Source organism: Epinephelus lanceolatus, chromosome 5, assembly GCF_041903045.1.
Source record: "Epinephelus lanceolatus isolate andai-2023 chromosome 5, ASM4190304v1, whole genome shotgun sequence".
Lineage (NCBI taxonomy): Eukaryota > Metazoa > Chordata > Actinopteri > Perciformes > Serranidae > Epinephelus > Epinephelus lanceolatus.
In genome coordinates this window covers 8,905,263-8,925,223 of record NC_135738.1, presented here as the reverse complement: position 1 = coordinate 8,925,223, position 19,961 = coordinate 8,905,263, and the positions used below count along the sequence as shown (strand labels likewise).

The 19,961-nt window shown below is 41.0% G+C and overlaps 1 protein-coding gene across 1 annotated transcript; it reads left to right on the top strand.

Annotated features, from left to right (window-relative positions):
- Positions 1–802: 802 nt before the first annotated feature.
- Positions 803–18,901, top strand: gpia (glucose-6-phosphate isomerase a). The gene is made up of 18 exons (XM_033635486.2): positions 803–1,148; positions 4,216–4,306; positions 7,882–7,950; positions 10,387–10,506; positions 10,596–10,679; positions 11,787–11,933; positions 12,044–12,115; positions 12,258–12,302; positions 12,929–12,982; positions 13,289–13,349; positions 14,389–14,432; positions 14,874–15,026; positions 15,722–15,851; positions 15,961–16,037; positions 16,215–16,343; positions 16,972–17,047; positions 18,211–18,277; positions 18,542–18,901. The coding sequence occupies exons 1-18, from the start codon at positions 1,030–1,032 to the stop codon at positions 18,663–18,665; spliced, it is 1,662 nt and encodes a 553-aa protein (XP_033491377.2). The 5' UTR covers positions 803–1,029; the 3' UTR covers positions 18,666–18,901.
- The last annotated feature ends 1,060 nt before the right edge of the window (positions 18,902–19,961 follow it).

Here is a 19,961-nt window from a genome sequence, read left to right as displayed (position 1 = left end):
GAAATCCAGACTCATCAGACCAGGCAACGTTTTTCCAATCTTCTATTGTCCAGCACTAATCTGCCTCCATACAGAGTCCCATCAGTAATTCCCATTTTACATATATGTATTATTACTGGCATTAATCTTTCTTCATATGCATTTTATCAGCCATGTACACTTCCTCTTAAAATAATGAAGAAATAGTCTGTTGCCATTAATTGTCTTCCATATGCATATATGCAGTCATTTCCAATTTACTAAGCCATTATAGGTCTGTGTTACTGGCACTAATCTCTCTCCAAGTCCCCACACAGTCCCTGTATAGTGAGCATGATCACTTTGAGTTCACATAATTAAGATATGTTCTGTATTATTGCCACTTATCCGCCTCCATACACATATTCAGCTGAGTCATATTAAGCAGGCCTTCCTTCAGTTTACAAAATTATTATGCAATCTGTATTATAAGCACTCGTTTTAAGAAAAATGAAAAGAAAAAAAACACTAAAAGCTGACAAATGTCATGAATTGCATCAGCTAAAAGTAGACTAAAACTATGAAGGATGAATATGACTAAAATGTAACTAAAACTAATTAGCATTCTTTTCTTAAGACTAAGACTAAATCTGAAATAGTTGTCAAAATTAACACCGTTAAAGAAAAGTCTGTATTATCTAATAATCTTCCTCCATAATCTTCCTCCACACATACATACGGTAGCATCAGAGATTGTAATTCCCACCTTACACAACTGAGCCCCAGGTCTATATTACCGGCACTGATCCCCCTCCATACAGCCCCATACAGTCCCAGTATCAGCACACTGGGTGGAGTTTCAACTAGCGGGGCGGAGTGAGGCCTCATTGGTGCAGACTGTCCCAACCATCCGGCCCCTGTCAGCTGTGCAGCTGCACCGTCTTCATCTCCTCCTTCTCCTCCTCATCACCGCTACCACACGGAGACAAGTCCACCGCCTCTGAGGTCGGAGTAACACGGAGGACCAGCCCGCTGCCAGTATCACCAGCACCACCAGTAACAACCACCATCATGGCGCTCACTAACGACTCCAACTACAAGAAGCTGGAGCAGTGGTACAAAGCTAACGCGGGCAGCCTCAGCATGAGGGACATGTTCGAGTCCGACAAGGACAGGTTCAGCACATTCAGGTGAGACACTTTATTAGCACCTGAGAGTGGAGACATGATGAGGAGCGTGAGGAGGAGGAGGATGATGATGATGATGATGATGATGATGAAGAAGGAAGGTGGGCGTGATGCCCATAGAGTTGCACTTTGCAGCAACGTGACAGGCCTTCACTACAGCACCGTAAATCACAGTTGTAACGTTACAAATAAACCTGCTCCTTACATCAGCATTTTTATGTATTGACTTTGGCGTGTTGCGTTCAAGTGTTTCCCTACAAACAGAGTTAAACCTGTGAACACTCCTCCTGTGTTTGACTCACAAGGTCATCCTCTCATATCGGTACTTTTCCGCTTCAGTCTCCAAACCGGAATCGTTCCCAGACATGATATTCAGACCTGTTCCCACACGTCAGGTAAACTCACTCACCTGTGTGTCGCAAAGAGTGTAAAACAGCTCGCAGGCCTCATGCCGACAGCCAATTAAACCACTTAGCTAATGTTAGCCGACGTGCTAATGTCAACTGCGTCCATTATCGGACAGATGGCTCCGGGGATATTTCCGCGTTACAGTTTTCTCCATAAACGTGTTAAATGTTTAATAAAAGCACCGTGACATTAATGTGTAGTATTAATATATGTTGTCTGCTTATAGTTAATGTGATAAAGGATGATTTATACGCGGCTAACGCTAGCTAAAACTAAAACGCTAGCTTAAAATGCGTTATTTGACAATGATGTAAAACTGCAATAAATTAACCTTTTAAAAGCAGGTTTTATTAATTAATGTCTTATTTTTCTTAATTTAAACGTTAAACATGTCACACAATACCTTAAAAGACATATATTGTTTAATATGTGTTAAACGTGATAGGTAAAAGTGGCTAACACAAGCTAGTTTAAGCTAACGCCAAGTTTGATAAACCTGTTGAACTCCAGGTGTATTAATTTCAAGCTTCCGGTGTGTTCATGTCAACCTGTCCGCTCAGTGTGAGCTGCATGCGGGGCAGGAGGTGTCCGATAATGGATGCTGGACGGTTCATGCAACAGTTCGGCTTCTTCTGTTCAAACCACAGCCCAGAGGTTCATTCATAATTTAGACTATTAACACAGCTCGTTGATTTAAACATGGATACGGTGTAAAGGTGTTTATCAGGCGGGGTTATAGTGCAGCTGCACGAGGCTGGATGTCTGCTGGGTGTCTGCTGCGGTCACCGGGGAGTCTGCCTCCGTCCTGCGGCTCGCTGTGCCTCATTTACGGAGGCTACGTGCGCTGCGGCACATCCTCCAAGGATGCATGAGTCATTTAGTGTCTTAGAGGGGAAACTATACTGTAATAAATGCAACTGATAGTAATATTGCGGCATCCATAAGGCCTCGTGCATCAGTCTGTGATTTGTATTTATCATCCATTTAATTAATGTTTTAGCAACCTGTTGTGTCCTGCCTTCAAAATTTATCTTAAATATACTTAAAGCATCAAAAAGTAAAAGTATTCATCATGCAGAATGATATATATGATATTATTATATTATGATTATTGATACATTAATTAAATAATCACTTAAATGTTGCAGCTGGTAAAGGTGGAGCTCATTTTAATGACTTCATATACTGCTGCATAGTTAAATCTATCATAATGCATCATCATTTAACATTGATTATCGTTGGTATTCATAATCTGAATCTGTAAAGTAACTAAAGCTGTCGGATACATATAATAAAAAGTACAATATGTACCTCTGACATGTAGTGGAGAAGTATTAAAATGCAGAATATGGAAATACTCCAGCAAAGCACATGTACCTGAGTGAATGTACTTAGTTACATTCCCTCACTGGTAACTGCTTTGGTTCATCTGTGTTTATATTTAACAGTGTAGAGATCAATCTGTAGCAAGCACTGGGAGTATACAGTATTGCATGTTGTGTAAAGGTACACAGTACATCGTGTACTTTTATGCTGGATTTATAAATGTCCACACTGATTGCAGTAGTTCTCAAAACCACACCCAAAGTATGCAGTCATTTATTGTCGCCAATGAAGCTGCAGCAGTTAGTCAGTTAATGGATTGATTGACAGCTGTAAAGTGTAAAAAATGAATGCTTTTCTTTGTAATTTATAATAACAATAAATTTGAGTTTAGAGTATTGGTGGAATATAAGCCTTCTTAATTCATCACCTTGGATTTGTGTGATTATAATATAATAATAATAAATGTTATTTCAGCTCTACAAGCAGATAGAGCGTCAACTAATGACTCTTGATTAATCTGCTGGTCATTTTCTCCATTAAATAATGAATCATTTTGTCTGTTGTTTGAGATCCACTTTACTGAGGTATGAAACAGTTAAATTTTTTTTTTTTTGCGCAATAAAATATTTAAATAATTAAACACTTCTCAAAATAATTCATTTTTTAATCAGCTAATAGTCTTAGCCCTCTGCGTGTCCTCCTGTCTTGGTAGCTGCACTCCTATTGATCGATAGGATTTAAAAGCTGCAGGCTTTCAGAGTCGCTTCATCTCTGACTGGCCATTTTCAATTTTGTACATTTTGTTCTAGGTTATTTATATGATTTCTCTTTCAGTCGGTGATACGTTTTCTCTGTAAACGTACATTATTCGTTAGAAAATAACACATGCAGCCATCTGTTTTCTGTCTTTTCTTTTTATGATGAATTGATATATTTTTAGACTATAGATTGAGAGAAATTTCCATCACACTTTCCCACTTTGTTCTCTTTTGTGTGATTAATTGGTTATTTCAAATATATAAATATAAATAATAAGCTGGGAGCATTTATGTTATCTGACCAACCGTCCAAAAGTCAGAGATATTTGAGTTACATGAATAAAAGCAGCAAATCAAAACATTTGAGAAGATTAATCAATGACAAAAACAGTTTATTCCTTATGGAAATGTCTGATTAATTAGCTGTTAATTGACTCATTGTTTCAGCAGATGCAGATGTGTATATAATGACTGTAAAACTTCACACACAGACGTGCTGGATGCTAATGAAATAAAAGTCGTTCTTATAAATATAGTTATTTATGTGCTAATAGTTTCTCTGACTGTGTTTCTGACAGCACAACTCTAGAGACGGACGATGGAGAAATCTTGCTGGACTACTCCAAGAATCTCATCAACCAGGAAGTGATGGACATGCTGATCGCCATGGTAGAAAACAACACACACACAAACAAACAAACAAACAAACACAAACACACACTGTGCTACATCTGTCTCTTCTAATAAGCCTTAAGCCTCTCCTCTCATTGTAACGCAGCCTGAGCTTCTCTTAAAGATGTTAATCAGCTGTGACTCTGTAAACATGCTGCTGGTTCGCTGCAGAGGCACACAGGTGTATATGTGGGGACAGGTGAGGTTACTGGTGAGGTTATAGGTGATGTCTGGGCTCATGTGTATCAAGCTGAAAGTTATCCTCAGTCTAAAACACTCAGACAAAGAGTGAAAGTTACTGATGAAGCTTCAGCACTGACTCTCAGCAGGAGACAGACAAATCCTGGACAGAGTGAGACATCACTGAGTCCACATGGACGTTACGGGCCTCTGAAGGCAGCCCAAAAAAGCTGTGTGGGACTAAACACTGACTCACATCATTAAAATAGTTCAGTTCCACTTCAAAGATTCGCGTTTGACTGTTTATTCTTCCACAAAACAGGTTAAAATCCAATTATAGGGACGCTTCACTGATTTTCAACCAGCTTTGTATCATAACAATGTGGGTAGTGTGTGTAAGTGAACTGTGGTGAACTTCCCTCCATCTAACGAGCGCCCAGATCTCCCTGCTCCCCTTCCTCACGTCCGCATTTTCGTACTGCCCACCACCCCATGCTGCCACCACAGACACAGAAAATAGAGGCAGAAATCTGATCAGACAGTAAGACTACACGGTGCTGAGCAAATACAAACCAAGATTATGTTACTGTATTGCCTATTTCTTACCTTAAATGTTCCTTAAAACATATTTTAGTGCCCTGTTTAGCTGTAATACGAGAGTCTGTGAACAGGAAGTGGGCGCCATACTGTTCCCTGCACAGTGGAAACTAAGCGGCGCTGATTAAATATAAACCAAGATTCTGTTACTGCGTTGTCTGTTTCTCTCCTCAAATGTTTTCAGAAACATGTTAGAGCTCACCATTTAACTGTAATATGAGATTGTTTGTTAGCAGCCGGCCGCCAGTGTGTCAAACCGATAAGGTGGCATTACATCACAGCAAAGCAAACGCCACAGTCCCTTTCACTCTGGTCATATAGCACTAATTTGAAAACTATTTCTGTCTCGTTACTGCAGCGACAGCCTCGTTTTATGAAAAAAAGACCATCTTTCCAGTGGTGAAATACCTCTTTACTTCTTAAGAGGAAGTGGTAAATGTAATCAGATACAACCACAGCCTCTGAACACACACCCCACCTGTAATGACAATGCAGTGAACAAGACAAGACTACAAAACATTACAGATGTGATGTTTACATGACACCTGGTTATTGATCTCCCCGTTTACATGAACATAACAGTCATCAGGTGTTTGATCATCATCTGAACTACTTATTTCTGTGAGCAGAGAATGACCTATGATTTCTATCAGAGTTCTCTAGGTGACTTATTCAGGTTTCTGAACGAGAATATGATGTTTACCTGTACAACACGAAACAGGGATACTCCAAAACCTGATCCGAACCAGGACACTTGTGTGCATACAAACACACTCAGTACATTTACATGACATTAGAGACATTTATTGTGTTTGTCCAACTAAAACCAGACTTTCAAAATGCGCTTTTTTGAAATTGTACAAAAATCGAATTTCTCAAAGATAATAAGATTGAGAGTTGAATTCCTCCTGCATGTATACAGTCAATAAGACCCAAACTGGCGCAGGCGCTCTGTGCAGGCTCCACAGTTTCCACCCCAGGCTTTGACCCGAGATTGAATAGCAGTAAATGCGTAACAGAAGAAGAAGAAGAAAGAACATGGCGAATTGTACACCCAGAGACTTGAATTTTTGGGTGGATGAGGGGACACAGTTTATGATGTGTCATCTGAAAGAGTTAAATATTTAACAGCACGAACAAGATATACAGAGCTGTCAAGATGTCCACCATGGAACCGGTTTGCTGCTAGCTAATGGTGGCTAACTTGTTTGTCTGTATATCACCACCTATTGTAGCGGAGTCGGACATACTTTGGTCAATAAATCGACTCCCGTCCGGTCCCGTGCTTGTATACTGGGACAAAGACAGTAGTCCAGTTAAATGGTCTAATTGAGTTTTAAGCCAAACGTAACATGCAAGGAGCATATAACAGAACAGCTTATTCTCACTGAACAGTTTGTATGATATCCTACGAATGTGCGCCCCATGAATGACGTTACGTCCTTAACATACAGTAATACATGTATAATTAATGAAAAGTTACTGTGGTTAGGTTTAGGAAAAGAAACATGGTGTAGATGTACAGTAAAATGATTCAAAGTTAACATGGATCCCAATATGCGACTCCAGGGAAAAGTTCTGGTCAAAAGTCAGTTTTTTTGTGACCTATCCAGCAACCCAACCTGCCGCCTTGCAGGTGCTTGAGACTGCTTCCTTGTTTACTGCTGTCAGCACATTGGTCATGTGATCGCAGCTATTCAAAATATGTGGGATTTGTAAAAATTTAGGTGCATCATGTTTCCTAGGAAAACATACAAAAAATTGCGAGAACAGACTGAAATAGAATAGAATAGAAATCACTAAATATACCTATTGACATTTATCTTTAGGCCAGTGTGAAAGTTGTTGTCGTCCTGGTTCCCTTGTCAAAAGCCTTTGGATTTTGGATTATAGCAGAAAATAAGCTCTGTGGTGAACAAACATTTATGATACATCTTCAGAAATACACACCACTTTCATGATTTTTGAAGCTTAAATGCACTCGGAAGTAAAAAGCTTACGTTAGGATACAGACAAACTACACTGTGGTCGTGTGATTTAACATCCCTACATCAACGATGCCGTTAAGCAGTGGTCATTAAGCCACTTGTCATTAACCACCTTTTTTAACATACATAAAGCTTCAAAATTCATGAACTGGGTCTTCACTGATGTATTTTATGTCACAGAACAAAATATTAAAGTCTTTTAACTGTAGCTCAACTTAACTGTGTATGTAAATATACTGATTGTCTGACACAAAGTGGAGATTCTGATGGTAGTTGTAATTTTCTGACAGCTGCAGTTTGAAATAAACACACACAGCCTCTTCTTCTCTTCACCACCCAGCTCCTGTGCACCTGACCCCTTTATGTTCTTCACATGCAGGAAACATTAGAATCCGTATTATTATTGAGCTGTTGTTGTGAAATATGCTTTAACAAAGGTTTGATTCACAGCAGTGACTTCCTGCTCCGAGAAGAGAGATAAAAACTGATCTGAACTCTGTTGCTCAAACGAGCACAATGAAACAGGAAGATTTCAACACTTTATTTTGAAAGAATAAACTCCTCATATCACGGTTGGCTCGCTGAAGCATTGTCTCGCAGAATGTGGTCACACAGCTCGCAGCACTTCCTCCTTACATTACTGAGAACAAGAGATTTCTAAACACACACTGTTTGGTCACATTCACTCACTGTTGCTGTAATAATGTGTTCATGTGTTCCTAGATGTGGGGCTGAATGTATTCATGTGTTCCTAGATGTGGGGCTGAATGTGTTAATGTGTTAACTGTATGTTTATAATGTTCACAGGCCAAGTCGAGGGGAGTGGAGGAGGCCAGAGAGAAGATGTTCTCTGGAGAGAAAATCAACTTTACTGAGGTACAAAAACACAGCACGAAGACTGATTTTAACAAGTTCCTGAACACATCATGCAGACTGATTTGAACACGTTCATAGAGTCTGTAAATATTCCTGAACACATCATGAAGACTGGCTTAAACACGTCCCTGAACACATCATGAAGACTGATTTGAACACGTTCATAGAGTCTGTAAATATTCCTGAACACATCATGAAGACTGGCTTAAACACGTCCCTGAACACCTCATGAAGACTGACTTTAACATGTTCCTGAACACATCACGAAGACTGACTTTAACATGTCCCCGAACACATCATGAAGACTGATTTTAACATGTTCATAGTCTGTAATTGTTCCTGAACACATCATGAAGACTGATTTGAACATGTTCACAGAGTCTGTAAATGTCCCTGAACACATCATGAAAACGCCCTTTAACATGTCCCTGAACACATTGTGAAGACTCCCTCTAACATGTTCCTGAACACATCACTAAGACTGACTTTAACATGTCCCTGCCTGAACACATGTAGACTGATTTTAACACGCTCATAGTCTGTAAATGTTCCTGAACACATCATGAAGACTGATTTGAACATGTTCATAGTCTGTAAATGTCCCTGAACATGTCCCTGAACACATCATGAAGACTCCCTTTAACATGTCTCTGAACATATTATGAAGACTACCTCTAACATGTTCCTGAACACATCACTAAGACTGACTTTAACATGTCCCTGAACACATCATGAAGACTGATTTTAACACGTTCATAGTCTGTAAATGTTCCTGAACGCATCATGAAGACTGATTTGAACATGTTCATAGTCTGTAAATGTCCCTGAACATGTCCCTGAACACATCATGAAGACTCCCTTTAACATTTCTCTGAACACATTATGAAGACTACCTCTAACATGTTCCTGAACACATCACTAAGACTGACTTTTACATGTCCCTGAACACATCATGAAGACTGACTTTAACGTGCCCCTAAACATGTCATGAAGACTGATTTTAACACATTCATAGAGTCTTTATATGTCCTTGAACAAATCAGAAAGACTTAATGTTACACATTCATAGTCTTTAAATGTTCCTGAACACATCATGAAGACTGACTTTAACCTGCAGCTTTAACTCCACTGCCAGGATGTTTAGTCATTAGTAACTGATGCTGTGCAGCCAAGCATCCAAATCATCCACATCCAAAGCTCTTTATCTGACATGTAATTTGAGATGCCAAAGTTTCCAGCGATATCAGATATGTCAGCCTGAATTGTAGGGAATGTTTAATAAAATGACACATGACACCTGTAAATATTCTTGGCCTTTAGTTTGTCAATTTCACAGAGTGTAAATGTCATAAAGCTTCTCATGTAGAGCTGGAACATGATGATACAACACAGATAAAATACCCTCAGACAGTGACATGAGATGATTTCCAACCTTAAAGCTGTTAAAGGCAAAATTAGATTTGACAACTGGATGTTGTTAATGAGCTTGTGCTTTTCCTGCTGTGGCGAGTCCTAATGTCTGCTGAAGAATCAGTCTACAGAGTATACTGCTGAGTGTTTAGTCTCAGAGCTCACACAGAGTCGTCTCCAGAGAAGAAGCTGTAAAAACCTGATGATACGTCAGTTAGTGCAGAGACCATAACAACTGGCCCTAAATCATCCGTCACAGTGTGTCCACACATGATTCATGAGTAGGATGCAAAGTCTGCACGAGGCACCTTTATATTCACTCTAATATTAGAGAAGATCACAGTTATCAACAAGGTTCCCAAGGTCATGGAAAACCTGGAAAAGTCATGGAATTTCAATCATGTTTTGTGTCATCTCTCCCTCCATGTATGTCAGGTAGCTGAAATTATGCTTGAACAGAGTTTGAATCTGATAGGTTTGAAACATTTCAGGCAAGTGGAGCAAGAAGAAAAAAAAAAAAACATATTGGTCCTTAAAGTCATGGAAACATTTTGAAATTCTGTCCATGAAATATGGGCACCTTGTTATCAGCAGATTCCTGAAGGCAACGAGCAGCAGACAAAAGCTTACCTCACAGTGACTGCACATATTAACACACACACACAGGGCGGTCAGAGTGGAGTTGCGTAACGTCCTCCTCAGTGACTTTGCAGTTTTGGCTGCAGACACACCGATCAGCGATGACAGAGTTGAGGAGCAGATAGAATATTAATCACATACATAATCTGCTCATCTGCTGATGTTTTTGTCTGATTAATTGATTATTTTTTGACTTTATAAAATGTCAAGAATAATATTTTACTCCTCACTCAAGTTATGGAATACATGTCTTGTTTTGTGTTGCAAACACTCCAAAAACCCAAAGTTGATTGTGGATCTAGACTCATATAAAACACAGTAAAGTAACTGTGATGAGATGTGGTCATCAGTCATTAAATTATTGATTGATATGGTGTGTGTGTGCAGGGTCGTGCTGTGCTCCATGTCGCTCTGCGTAATCGCTCCAACACGCCGATCCACGTCGACGGCAAAGACGTGATGCCAGAGGTGAACCGAGTGCTGGACAAGATGAAGTCCTTCTGTCATGTACGTATGGTCGTTACTGCACGGAGTGTTTTTCATGAGTTATGAAGTTTCACGTAAAGGTTGTGACCTTCAGTGTTGTGTGTTCACAGAGGGTTCGCAGCGGGGAGTGGAAAGGCTTCAGTGGGAAGAGCATCACAGACGTTGTGAACATCGGCATCGGAGGCTCCGACCTGGTGAGTCAAACACCTGAGATGTTACCTGTTTAGAACGGGACAGTATGAAAGGTTGATAATGCCACTGAAAAAACCACAACAATAGTGTTTTAACAAAAGGTGAGTCACAGGAGAAAATTGAACCAGAGTATATCATCTACGTTCATAATAAAAACAGTTTCAGTTTGATTTCCTGAACATGCAGCACGTTGTGTTCAGGGGCCTCCAGTGCAGCACTGAGCATTATTTAGACCCTGAGTCATGAATGTTTAACTGATAGTAGAGCTGTGATTCATGCAGCTATAGTATTTAAACCACTCAGACCTCTGTGTGTGTCTGTAGGAATGAGTCACAGCAGATCAGCCCTGCTGTGTGGACAGAAAACTGAAGGTTTGATTATAGAACAGACTGTAGTCATTTTTTCACACGAGTCAGATCAGGAGGTGATGGTAAATTTTTTTTAAATATAATCTAAACAGTGACGGAGCTGCCATTTGCTACAGTAGTAGTTTACTGTCCAGCAGTGATGTAACAGGTACAAAGTGCAGTAAAGTCACACAAACTGTCTCTGACAGAAGATAGACTTTATGTTTTTAAATGAGCTGTAATACAGAGAATATGTGCTCACCTCTGATGTCACAAACCTGCAAACAAACCGTGTACAAGGTCCTGTACTCAGCTGCAACTGTAACTGTGTTGTAATGCGTTCAGGGCCCTCCGATGGTGACGGAGACTCAGAAGCTGTACCAGGCTGTAGCTGTGTAATGGTGTATTCAGGGCCCTCTGATGGTGACAGAGGCTCTGCATGTGTGCTTGGCTAAAACTGTTTTTTTGGTGCCTTCAGGGCCCTCTGATGGTGACAAAGACTCTGAAGCCATAGTCAGTTGTAACTGTAACTGTATTCTGGTGCATTCAGGGCCCTCTGAAGGTGACGGGGGCTCTGAAGCTGTACTCAACTGTAACTTTGTTGTGGTGCATTCAGGGTCCTTTGATCAGGACAGAGACAATATAGTTGCACTCAGCTGAAACTGTATCTATGTTGTGGTGTGTTCAGGGCCCTCTGATGGTGTCCAAGACAATGAAGCCATGCTCGACTTGGCTGTAACTGTGTTGTGGTGGTGTGTTCAGGGTCCTCTGATGGTGACGGAGGCTCTGAAGCCGTACTCAGAGGGTGGACCGAAGGTGTGGTTCGTCTCCAACATTGACGGGACTCACATGGCCAAGACGCTTGCTCAACTCAACGCAGAGACCACCCTCTTCATCATCGCCTCCAAGGTGACCTCACACACACACACACACACACACACACACACACTTGCTTCACACCAGCTGTTTGTCTATAAGCCAGCTGCTGTCTCACTCTGTCTCACACTTCTTTCTTCCAGACGTTCACCACTCAGGAGACCATCACCAACGCAGAGTCTGCCAGGGACTGGCTCCTCAAGGCAGCCAATGATGTGAGTCCATTTGTTCCCTGACAGCTGATTGGAGGACACTTTAGTCAGTGTATTTCTCTGTGACAGGACACTGGCTGCAGGGCAGGACATGTCTGTCCAAATGTCTCGTCACATTTCCGTCATCTCTTCTTGTCCTCCACAGAAATCTGCTGTCGCCAAACATTTCGTAGCTCTGTCCACCAACGCAGTAAGTGACCGTTAAAACTGTTTTTCATCAACTCTGACTGGTTAAAGAAACTTTATATAATATAATCATAATGTGTAATATTAATTATATACATTAATTATTATCAGTGATCAGTTCTGTTTAAATCTGTTATCAGGTGTTTTATTACATAACAGTTAAAGTGTTTGTGTCTGTGAGCAGTTCATCTTATCAGACAGCTGATTACTGAAATATGTCAATAATGTTTCCTCTCTTGTTTCTTCTCTTCATCTGTTTCCTCTCCTCCTCTCTTCTTTTCTTTTCCTTTCATTTCCTTTCCTTTCCCCCTCCTCGCTTCTCTCTCCCTTTCTCTTCTTTCCACCTCTATTGTTTGCTTTCCTTTCCTTTCCTTTCCTTTCTGTTCCTTTCCTTTCCTTCTCTCCTTTCCTTCCTTTTCTTTCCCTTCCTTTCCCTTCTTTTTCTTTCCTTTTCTCTCCTCCCCTCCTCCTCTCTTCTCTCTCCTTTTCTCCTCTATTGTTACCTTCTCTTCTTTCCTTTCTTTTACTTTTACTTCACTTTTCTTTTCTTCTCCTCTCCTCTCGTCCTCTCCCCTCTTTTCTTTTCCTCCCCTTGCCTCTCTCCTCTCCTCTCCTCTCCTCTCCTCCTAGGCCAAAGTGAAGGATTTTGGCATCGACACAGCGAACATGTTTGAGTTCTGGGATGTGAGTCTGCCCTAATTTTATTGCCTGATGATGATGATGATGATGATGATGTGTGATGTCATGAGCTTCATGATGCACAGCTGACGTTCAGCAGCATGTGTTAAAACCTGTTCAGAGTGTTCGGTTGGTGACGTTTAAAGTTCAAACTGTGACAGTCTGAACTTTGTAATATTAACTGTAACGTTTACCGTCACCGACCTGTTGCTAAAATATTTGACATGTCTCGATGCTTGTTGTTGATGTGATGCCCTGGCTGCGCTCTGATTGGTGGAATGACTGTGTGATGTCATGTTTGCTCCTCCTCAGTGGGTCGGAGGTCGTTACTCTCTGTGGTCAGCCATCGGTCTGTCCATCGCTCTGCACATAGGTATGTCTGCTGACTTTAACCTTTACTCAACCCTCAGACCAGACCAGACTGGGTATTGATTACTGCTGTATTGATTAAAAGCTCCTCACAAGTTTAAAGAGTAACTTTCAACCTGGACCCCAGTTTCCCATGTTTTTTGTGTCTAAGTAACTAACAGGAACAATACTTTTTGAAACCGGTCCAGTATTGAAAGAGAGAGTGCTGCAGCAGCAGCAGTGAAGCAGACTGCGATGTAACCACTCAGGGTATGCTTACACTGGCAGTGTACACCCACCATAACTGACTCTTAGAATAACCATCTGAGCCTGTCAGTGACAAAAGCAAACACTTTTGGTGGACATACATTGACAGTGTGAACATGATCTGAGTGGTTACATTGCAGCCTGTTTCACTGCTGCTGGCTGCAGAGCTCTCTCTCAATACTGGGCCAATTTTAAAAGCTATTGTCCCCATCAGTCACCTAGACACAGAAATATGAGAAAATAGGGTCCAGGTTGGAAATACTGACTCTGAAATGTATCAATAAGCAGATTTTTCTCTTATTAAGAATAACACACTTCCAAACATCATAAAGCAGACATGACATGGAATATAGTGAACTTTGTCGTATAAAAACAGATGTGGTTACATAGGTGTGTATAGAATAATTGATACCCAGCCTCAGTTTCAGCTTCAGTCTCTGCTGATTTTATCAGTGAATGTTTAAATCAGCAGTCGTTGCATGTTGCTGCATGAAGAGACTCATTGTCTTTGGTTCTGAAACACAACAGGAAGTTAGTTCTTGTAGTTCGGCTGATGATTTGATATCATTCAGTGTGACGGATGCTTCCTCGTGGTGTCATCATTGGTGTTACTCTGTTACTCAACATTTTTGGTTATATTTATGTTTTGATTTCCATCATCAACTCTTTGTTTCAGATTTGATATTTCCATAAACCTTTTTATCTCCATCACGGTTTTAAGTTTTTCCTTATTGTCAGTCTGTGTTCATCACCATCTGTATCACACATGACCTTTGACCTGTGTGTGTGTGTTTCAGGCTTTGAAAACTTCGAGCAGCTTCTTGCAGGAGCTCACTGGATGGTAGGAGAACATTTGTTTCTATGAATAACATTTTATCAGATGTTGCTTCATGTTTCTATTCAGAGAACAAAAAGTGAAATTCAGTCAGCAAATATGTTTTATTAAAGAACTGCTGAGTTCATGTCACAGACACTTCAATATTTACATTTTCTCTTTCTGTTCAAGCACAAGAACTTAATCTTTGAAAACATGTTCATCGTGTTCAGAGCTAAGAAGCTGCTGAACGAATAACACATTTTATTTATACAAACATTTCACACACTGAATGTAATTTAAAGATTCTTGATACAAGAACCTTTGATGAATCACGTGAACTCTATCATTAGATGATTTCTGCGCTCAGATCCGTGCTGGTTTGTACATTAGTTTAGTAAATGAGGTCCAGTGTCTTGGTTTGTCTGTCCTTGTGTCCACATTAACCAGACTGTCTCTCCTCTGCAGGACAACCACTTCCGCAGCACCCCTCTGGAGAAGAACGTCCCCGTCCTGCTGGCTGTTCTGGGCGTCTGGTACATCAACTTCTTCCAGGCTGAGACTCACGCCATGCTGCCCTATGACCAGTACATGCACCGCTTCGCTGCATACTTCCAACAGGTTAGTGTGAGGAGGGGAGGGGGGTCAGAGACCATCTGTTCAGAGGGAGGAGACGCTGAGGAAACACTGTGACATGATGCTTTTATCCAAAACAACACATTTAACTGTCATCAGTCTTAATCAGATATTATTAACACAACAGGAGGAGGTGAGCAATAAAATCTTCACTGTGTTCATTTTTAAATTCACTCCTTGTTCAGGAGATTTGAACCCCTGAGGCGAGCTAACAGATGCAACGCTGTGAGTCAGAGAAATGTTAGAATAATTTACATAATGACTTTAAAAGAGACGAGACGGTGGCGCTGCAACAAAAGGTCACTGTCATCGTTCAGTCTTATTATGAATTTATATTAAAAAGATACGGTATTATTTTCTGAACCTGCTGCTCCAACACTGAAGCTGAATGTTGAGATCACATTTTTATGACTGTAACTTTACATCAAATGAAAATATCCTCAGTATCTTTATCATTTTAGTCAGATTTGGTTTCTTTTGCTTGAACTACGTTGCACCAGTCTCGTGTTTTTTGGTGGTACTGCTCCGTTGTGTCTGTATACGAAAGCTTTAAGAAAAGGCGCACAAAAACAAAAGACATGAACGCAGAGTACAAAGAGAAGACTCTGTCAGTGTCCGTATACCTATATAATGTTGAGTGTAGACAGAGTCCTCATTGTGACCTTCTGTTTGGTCGTCAGGGCGACATGGAGTCTAATGGGAAGTACATCACCAAAGATGGCGTCCGCGTCAACTACCACACTGGACCAATCGTGTGGGGCGAACCTGGGACCAACGGACAGCACGCCTTCTACCAGCTCATCCACCAAGGTGACCACACACACGCACACACACACACACACACACACACACACACACAGACACACCTACACGTATAATGATCCGTGAAGAGTTAACAGACTTGTTTCTTCTTTTTCAGGAACTCGTATGATTCCCGCTGACTTTCTCATTCCCGCTCAGTCTCAGCATCCAATCAGAGACAACCTCCACCACAAGGTAACGCCCACTCTGTCTCTTGTTGTCTCTCCTTCTCTGTCTCTCTCTTATGTTTCAATTTCAGAATCATGAGCTGTAGTTTGAAATACTTAAGTCTGCTGCTGCTGATGATGTATTGTTGACATGTTGACGACTGTGTGTGTGTGTGTGTGTGTGTGTGTGTGTGTGTGTGTTCAGATTCTGGTGGCGAACTTCCTGGCTCAGACAGAAGCACTGATGAAGGGAAAGACTCCAGACGAGGCCCGTAAGGAGCTGGAGGCCGCAGGCATGAAGGGAGACGCTCTGCAGAAGCTGTTGCCTCACAAAGTAACACATCAATCAATCAATCAATCAATCAATTAACCAACCACATGTTTGTTTAGGTGCAAACTCACTTTATCTTCCATCACAATGAAATGTAGTTACTGATCACTTCTCTTGTGTCGGTGTGAAACACTCTGAAGATCTTTTAGTTTCCACGTGACTCATTAAATAAATTAAAGTTTTGTGGTCACATGAGAAGAGAAACATTGAGATACCACACTGTAACTGAGAACACAAACTGGGTGATGACAAAGTGAAGAAGATGTCGGGCCTTTCCCAAACCACCCCCTACACCCTCTCCCTATCCACTCCCACTCCATTTCCGCGTTCACATGGTGTCCCAAACTCGCTGCTGAGTTTACACCTTACACCCTACACACAAACAGAGTGACACTCCAAGTACCGAGTGGGAGTGAATAGGGTCTGGTTGCCGTAAAACATAAAAATGTAACTCTTAAGACGTGGTGGTCGTCATATTTGTGAAGGAGGTCAGTAAACAAGTTCCTCATGAGGGTTAATAAAGAGGTCAGAGTTAGAAAACACCTGTCTTGCTCATCAGAACTTTAATGTCTGTTAAAGGATTAAAACACAGACTCTCTAAACTCTGATTTCTTCTGTTTCTCTTTTAAAGGTGTTTGAGGGAAACAAGCCAAGTAACTCCATCGTTTTCAAGAAGCTGAGCCCGTTCACACTGGGAGCTCTGGTTGGTGAGTACTGGGAGTTCTCTTAATTACGTCATCTGAACTAAATACAGAAAACAAACTCGGGGTCCAAAGGTGAAGAGCTGCACTTAAAACTGACCTGTCTTAGTTTAAATAACATGTTGAAGCTCAGAAGCTGCAGGTGTTTGTTCAGTCACCTGACGGCCACCAGAGGTCACTACGGCACATGCAGGTTTAGTTACACACTGAAACGTAATGTGAGGTTTTAAGGCCACAGTGTGAATTTAAATTATAGTGACAATCACAGCATTATGAGTGTTATGAAGGTTTTAAATATGAACCATTCTAATAATGAGTCACACCTTTCTGCATTAAAGGGAAGTTTAGATGTTTTAAAGTGGGTCTAGATGGAGTACTTCTCCATAGACGGTATATTACATACAGTAGATGTCAGTCGGCATGCCAGCAATCTCCCACTGTGGGTCGTACATGTAACAACCGCCCATGATTCTGTCCTGCTGGCTGTCCCATATACACAGACATCATTTCAGCACTGTTACTACAACTGATGCCGGCTTGAAGGCAACACAACTGAGGGAGTCTCAAGCTCAGCACGTAGAGTGTCCGCCTCATGTAGGCTGAGTCCTTTGCAGTGGCTCGGGTTCATTTGCTGCGTGTCATCCCCATTCTCTGTCCCCCTTTCCTGTCACTCTCTAGCTGCACTGTACTAAGGTAGTAAAGGCCCCAAAAGATAATCCTTAAAAAAAGGCAATACAACTCTGTCCCCCAATTCTGTGATTGTACCTTTTTTAAAAAGTACGGTGAGGCAGCATGATAATGTGAAAGTCCTGCCTTGAAAGAAGCATCATAAAAGACACAAAACAACTTCAAAAAGGTGCAAACAACTAAAAAGGACCAAAACCAGCACGAAGTCTGTGTGTCTTTCTCCTGTGTAGGAGAGGTGGTGGGGCCTTTTGCGTATCTTTGCCCAGGGGCCCACTGTCTCTTAATCTGTCCATGCATGAAACAGAAAATTGTTAAATAAGTTAACTAGCAAACGTCTGTTTAACTGTAGCTCCTCCTGCTGAGGATCTCAAGAAAATTAATAACTTCATTATGTCCAGCTGCAGTTTATCTGAACAGTGACAGTGAAGGCAGCACAAAGCTTCATGTTTCATGTGTTTAATGCAAAGACTCTTGTTTTCTAGCGATGTACGAACACAAGATCTTCGTGCAGGGCGTCATGTGGGACATCAACAGCTACGATCAGTGGGGGTGAGTTTAATGTCAAACATCTTAACTCAGAGTTCACTCACTAACGTCTTCTGATGTCTCAGTCAGCAGATCAAAACTGTGATGTGTTGTATTTAATAAAGACACAAGAAACTAAATAACATGAAGTTTGTATGTGGCATTTATCAGGTACATCAGTTGTTGACGTGTTTACAGAGAGGTTAGGTTGATTTAAATGTACACAGTGTGTTGGCGGTGCAGGTGACCAACATTAAATACTAAATATCTTTCTGTCTCCGCCGGCAGCGTTGAACTCGGGAAGCAGCTGGCAAAGAAGATCGAGCCTGAGCTGAAGGACGACTCCGAAGTCACCTCCCACGACTCTTCCACCAACGGCCTCATCAACTTCCTGAAGAAGAACTTTGTCTGAACTGTCCTTGTCCTCCTCATCCTCCTCACCCTCGTCCTCCTCTGCTGGCCCCTTGCACCTTGTAGTCCTCCCTCATTGGCTAAAACCCTGTGCTGGTGTGAGAACGAGCACTTTGTGTCTGTAGACGTGTTGCTTTCTTGTGGAGGACAGAGAAGTGTGCAGATGTTACTGTAGGTGACGACACTTTAACATAGCCTGCACTGACTTTCAAAATAAAAGTCCTGTTTGTCACTGAAGCTCGGTGTGGTGTTGTGATTGTACAGTGATGATTAAAGAGGAGGATAAACTCACTTTATCTTCAGTTTGGTACGGACTGACACAGAGTTGCAGGACTCCGCTGCAACTCTGTGTCAATCCGTACCAAACTGAAGAAGCTTCTTAGATGAGAGGTGAAACATCTTCAAGGAACTCAAGCAAGTCCAGTTGCCTACAATGCAGCACTTAAGATTACCATGATCTGGATGACTAAGAATCTTCACCAATATGTTATCAATAATTGTGTCAATTATTTTCTTGTTTAATTGTTTTGTTCAGAAGATTATCAGTTTAAAAGAGTTGTTATTTGTCACATTTGAAAAGCTGAAACCAGAGAATGTTTTGGGGCACTTTTGCATGATAAAATAAATAAAATGGAAGTAAATAAATGAATCAGTTATCAGAACAGCTGCAGATCAATTTTCTGTTGAACAGCTGACAGTTGCAGCTCTAAAACAGAGCAGCTTGTGATTATGTTTAATGGTGAAATATTCAGCCAGTTAACTAACGGACATTTTGGACTGTTCGTGAAACACAACAAGACGTCTGAAGACATCAACAAGAACTCATAATGAACATATTTCACTGTTAAATTACATTTTATCAACTCAACGATTAATCTTTAGTAAGTAATAGAATGGAAAGGAACAAAACTGAGAATGCTAAAAGACAGTAGTGGGAAGTAAGATGTATGTCAGTTGTACCACAGACCATTAAAACACTCTGTCTCATGCAGACTGTTAAGGGACTGTTCATTATTTGTAAGGGGGAGAAGGTGGTGCGAAAAGGTGAAGGTTTGTCAACTGATTTTTAAAGCACTGTGGAGGGACTTTTTTTTGCAAAGAGGAGGGGCACACAAATTTAGATGGTTGTACACTGTATTTATTTTACCAACATTTTTTAAAGAAAAGATGCCTTCCAACCCCTCCACCAAAATTACACTATTGCAGAATTACAGAAACTGTAAAAACAGAAATTACCACAGAGCAAGTTCATAATTATGTCGTCTTATCTTCCATTTTGATATGAGTCCATAACTGG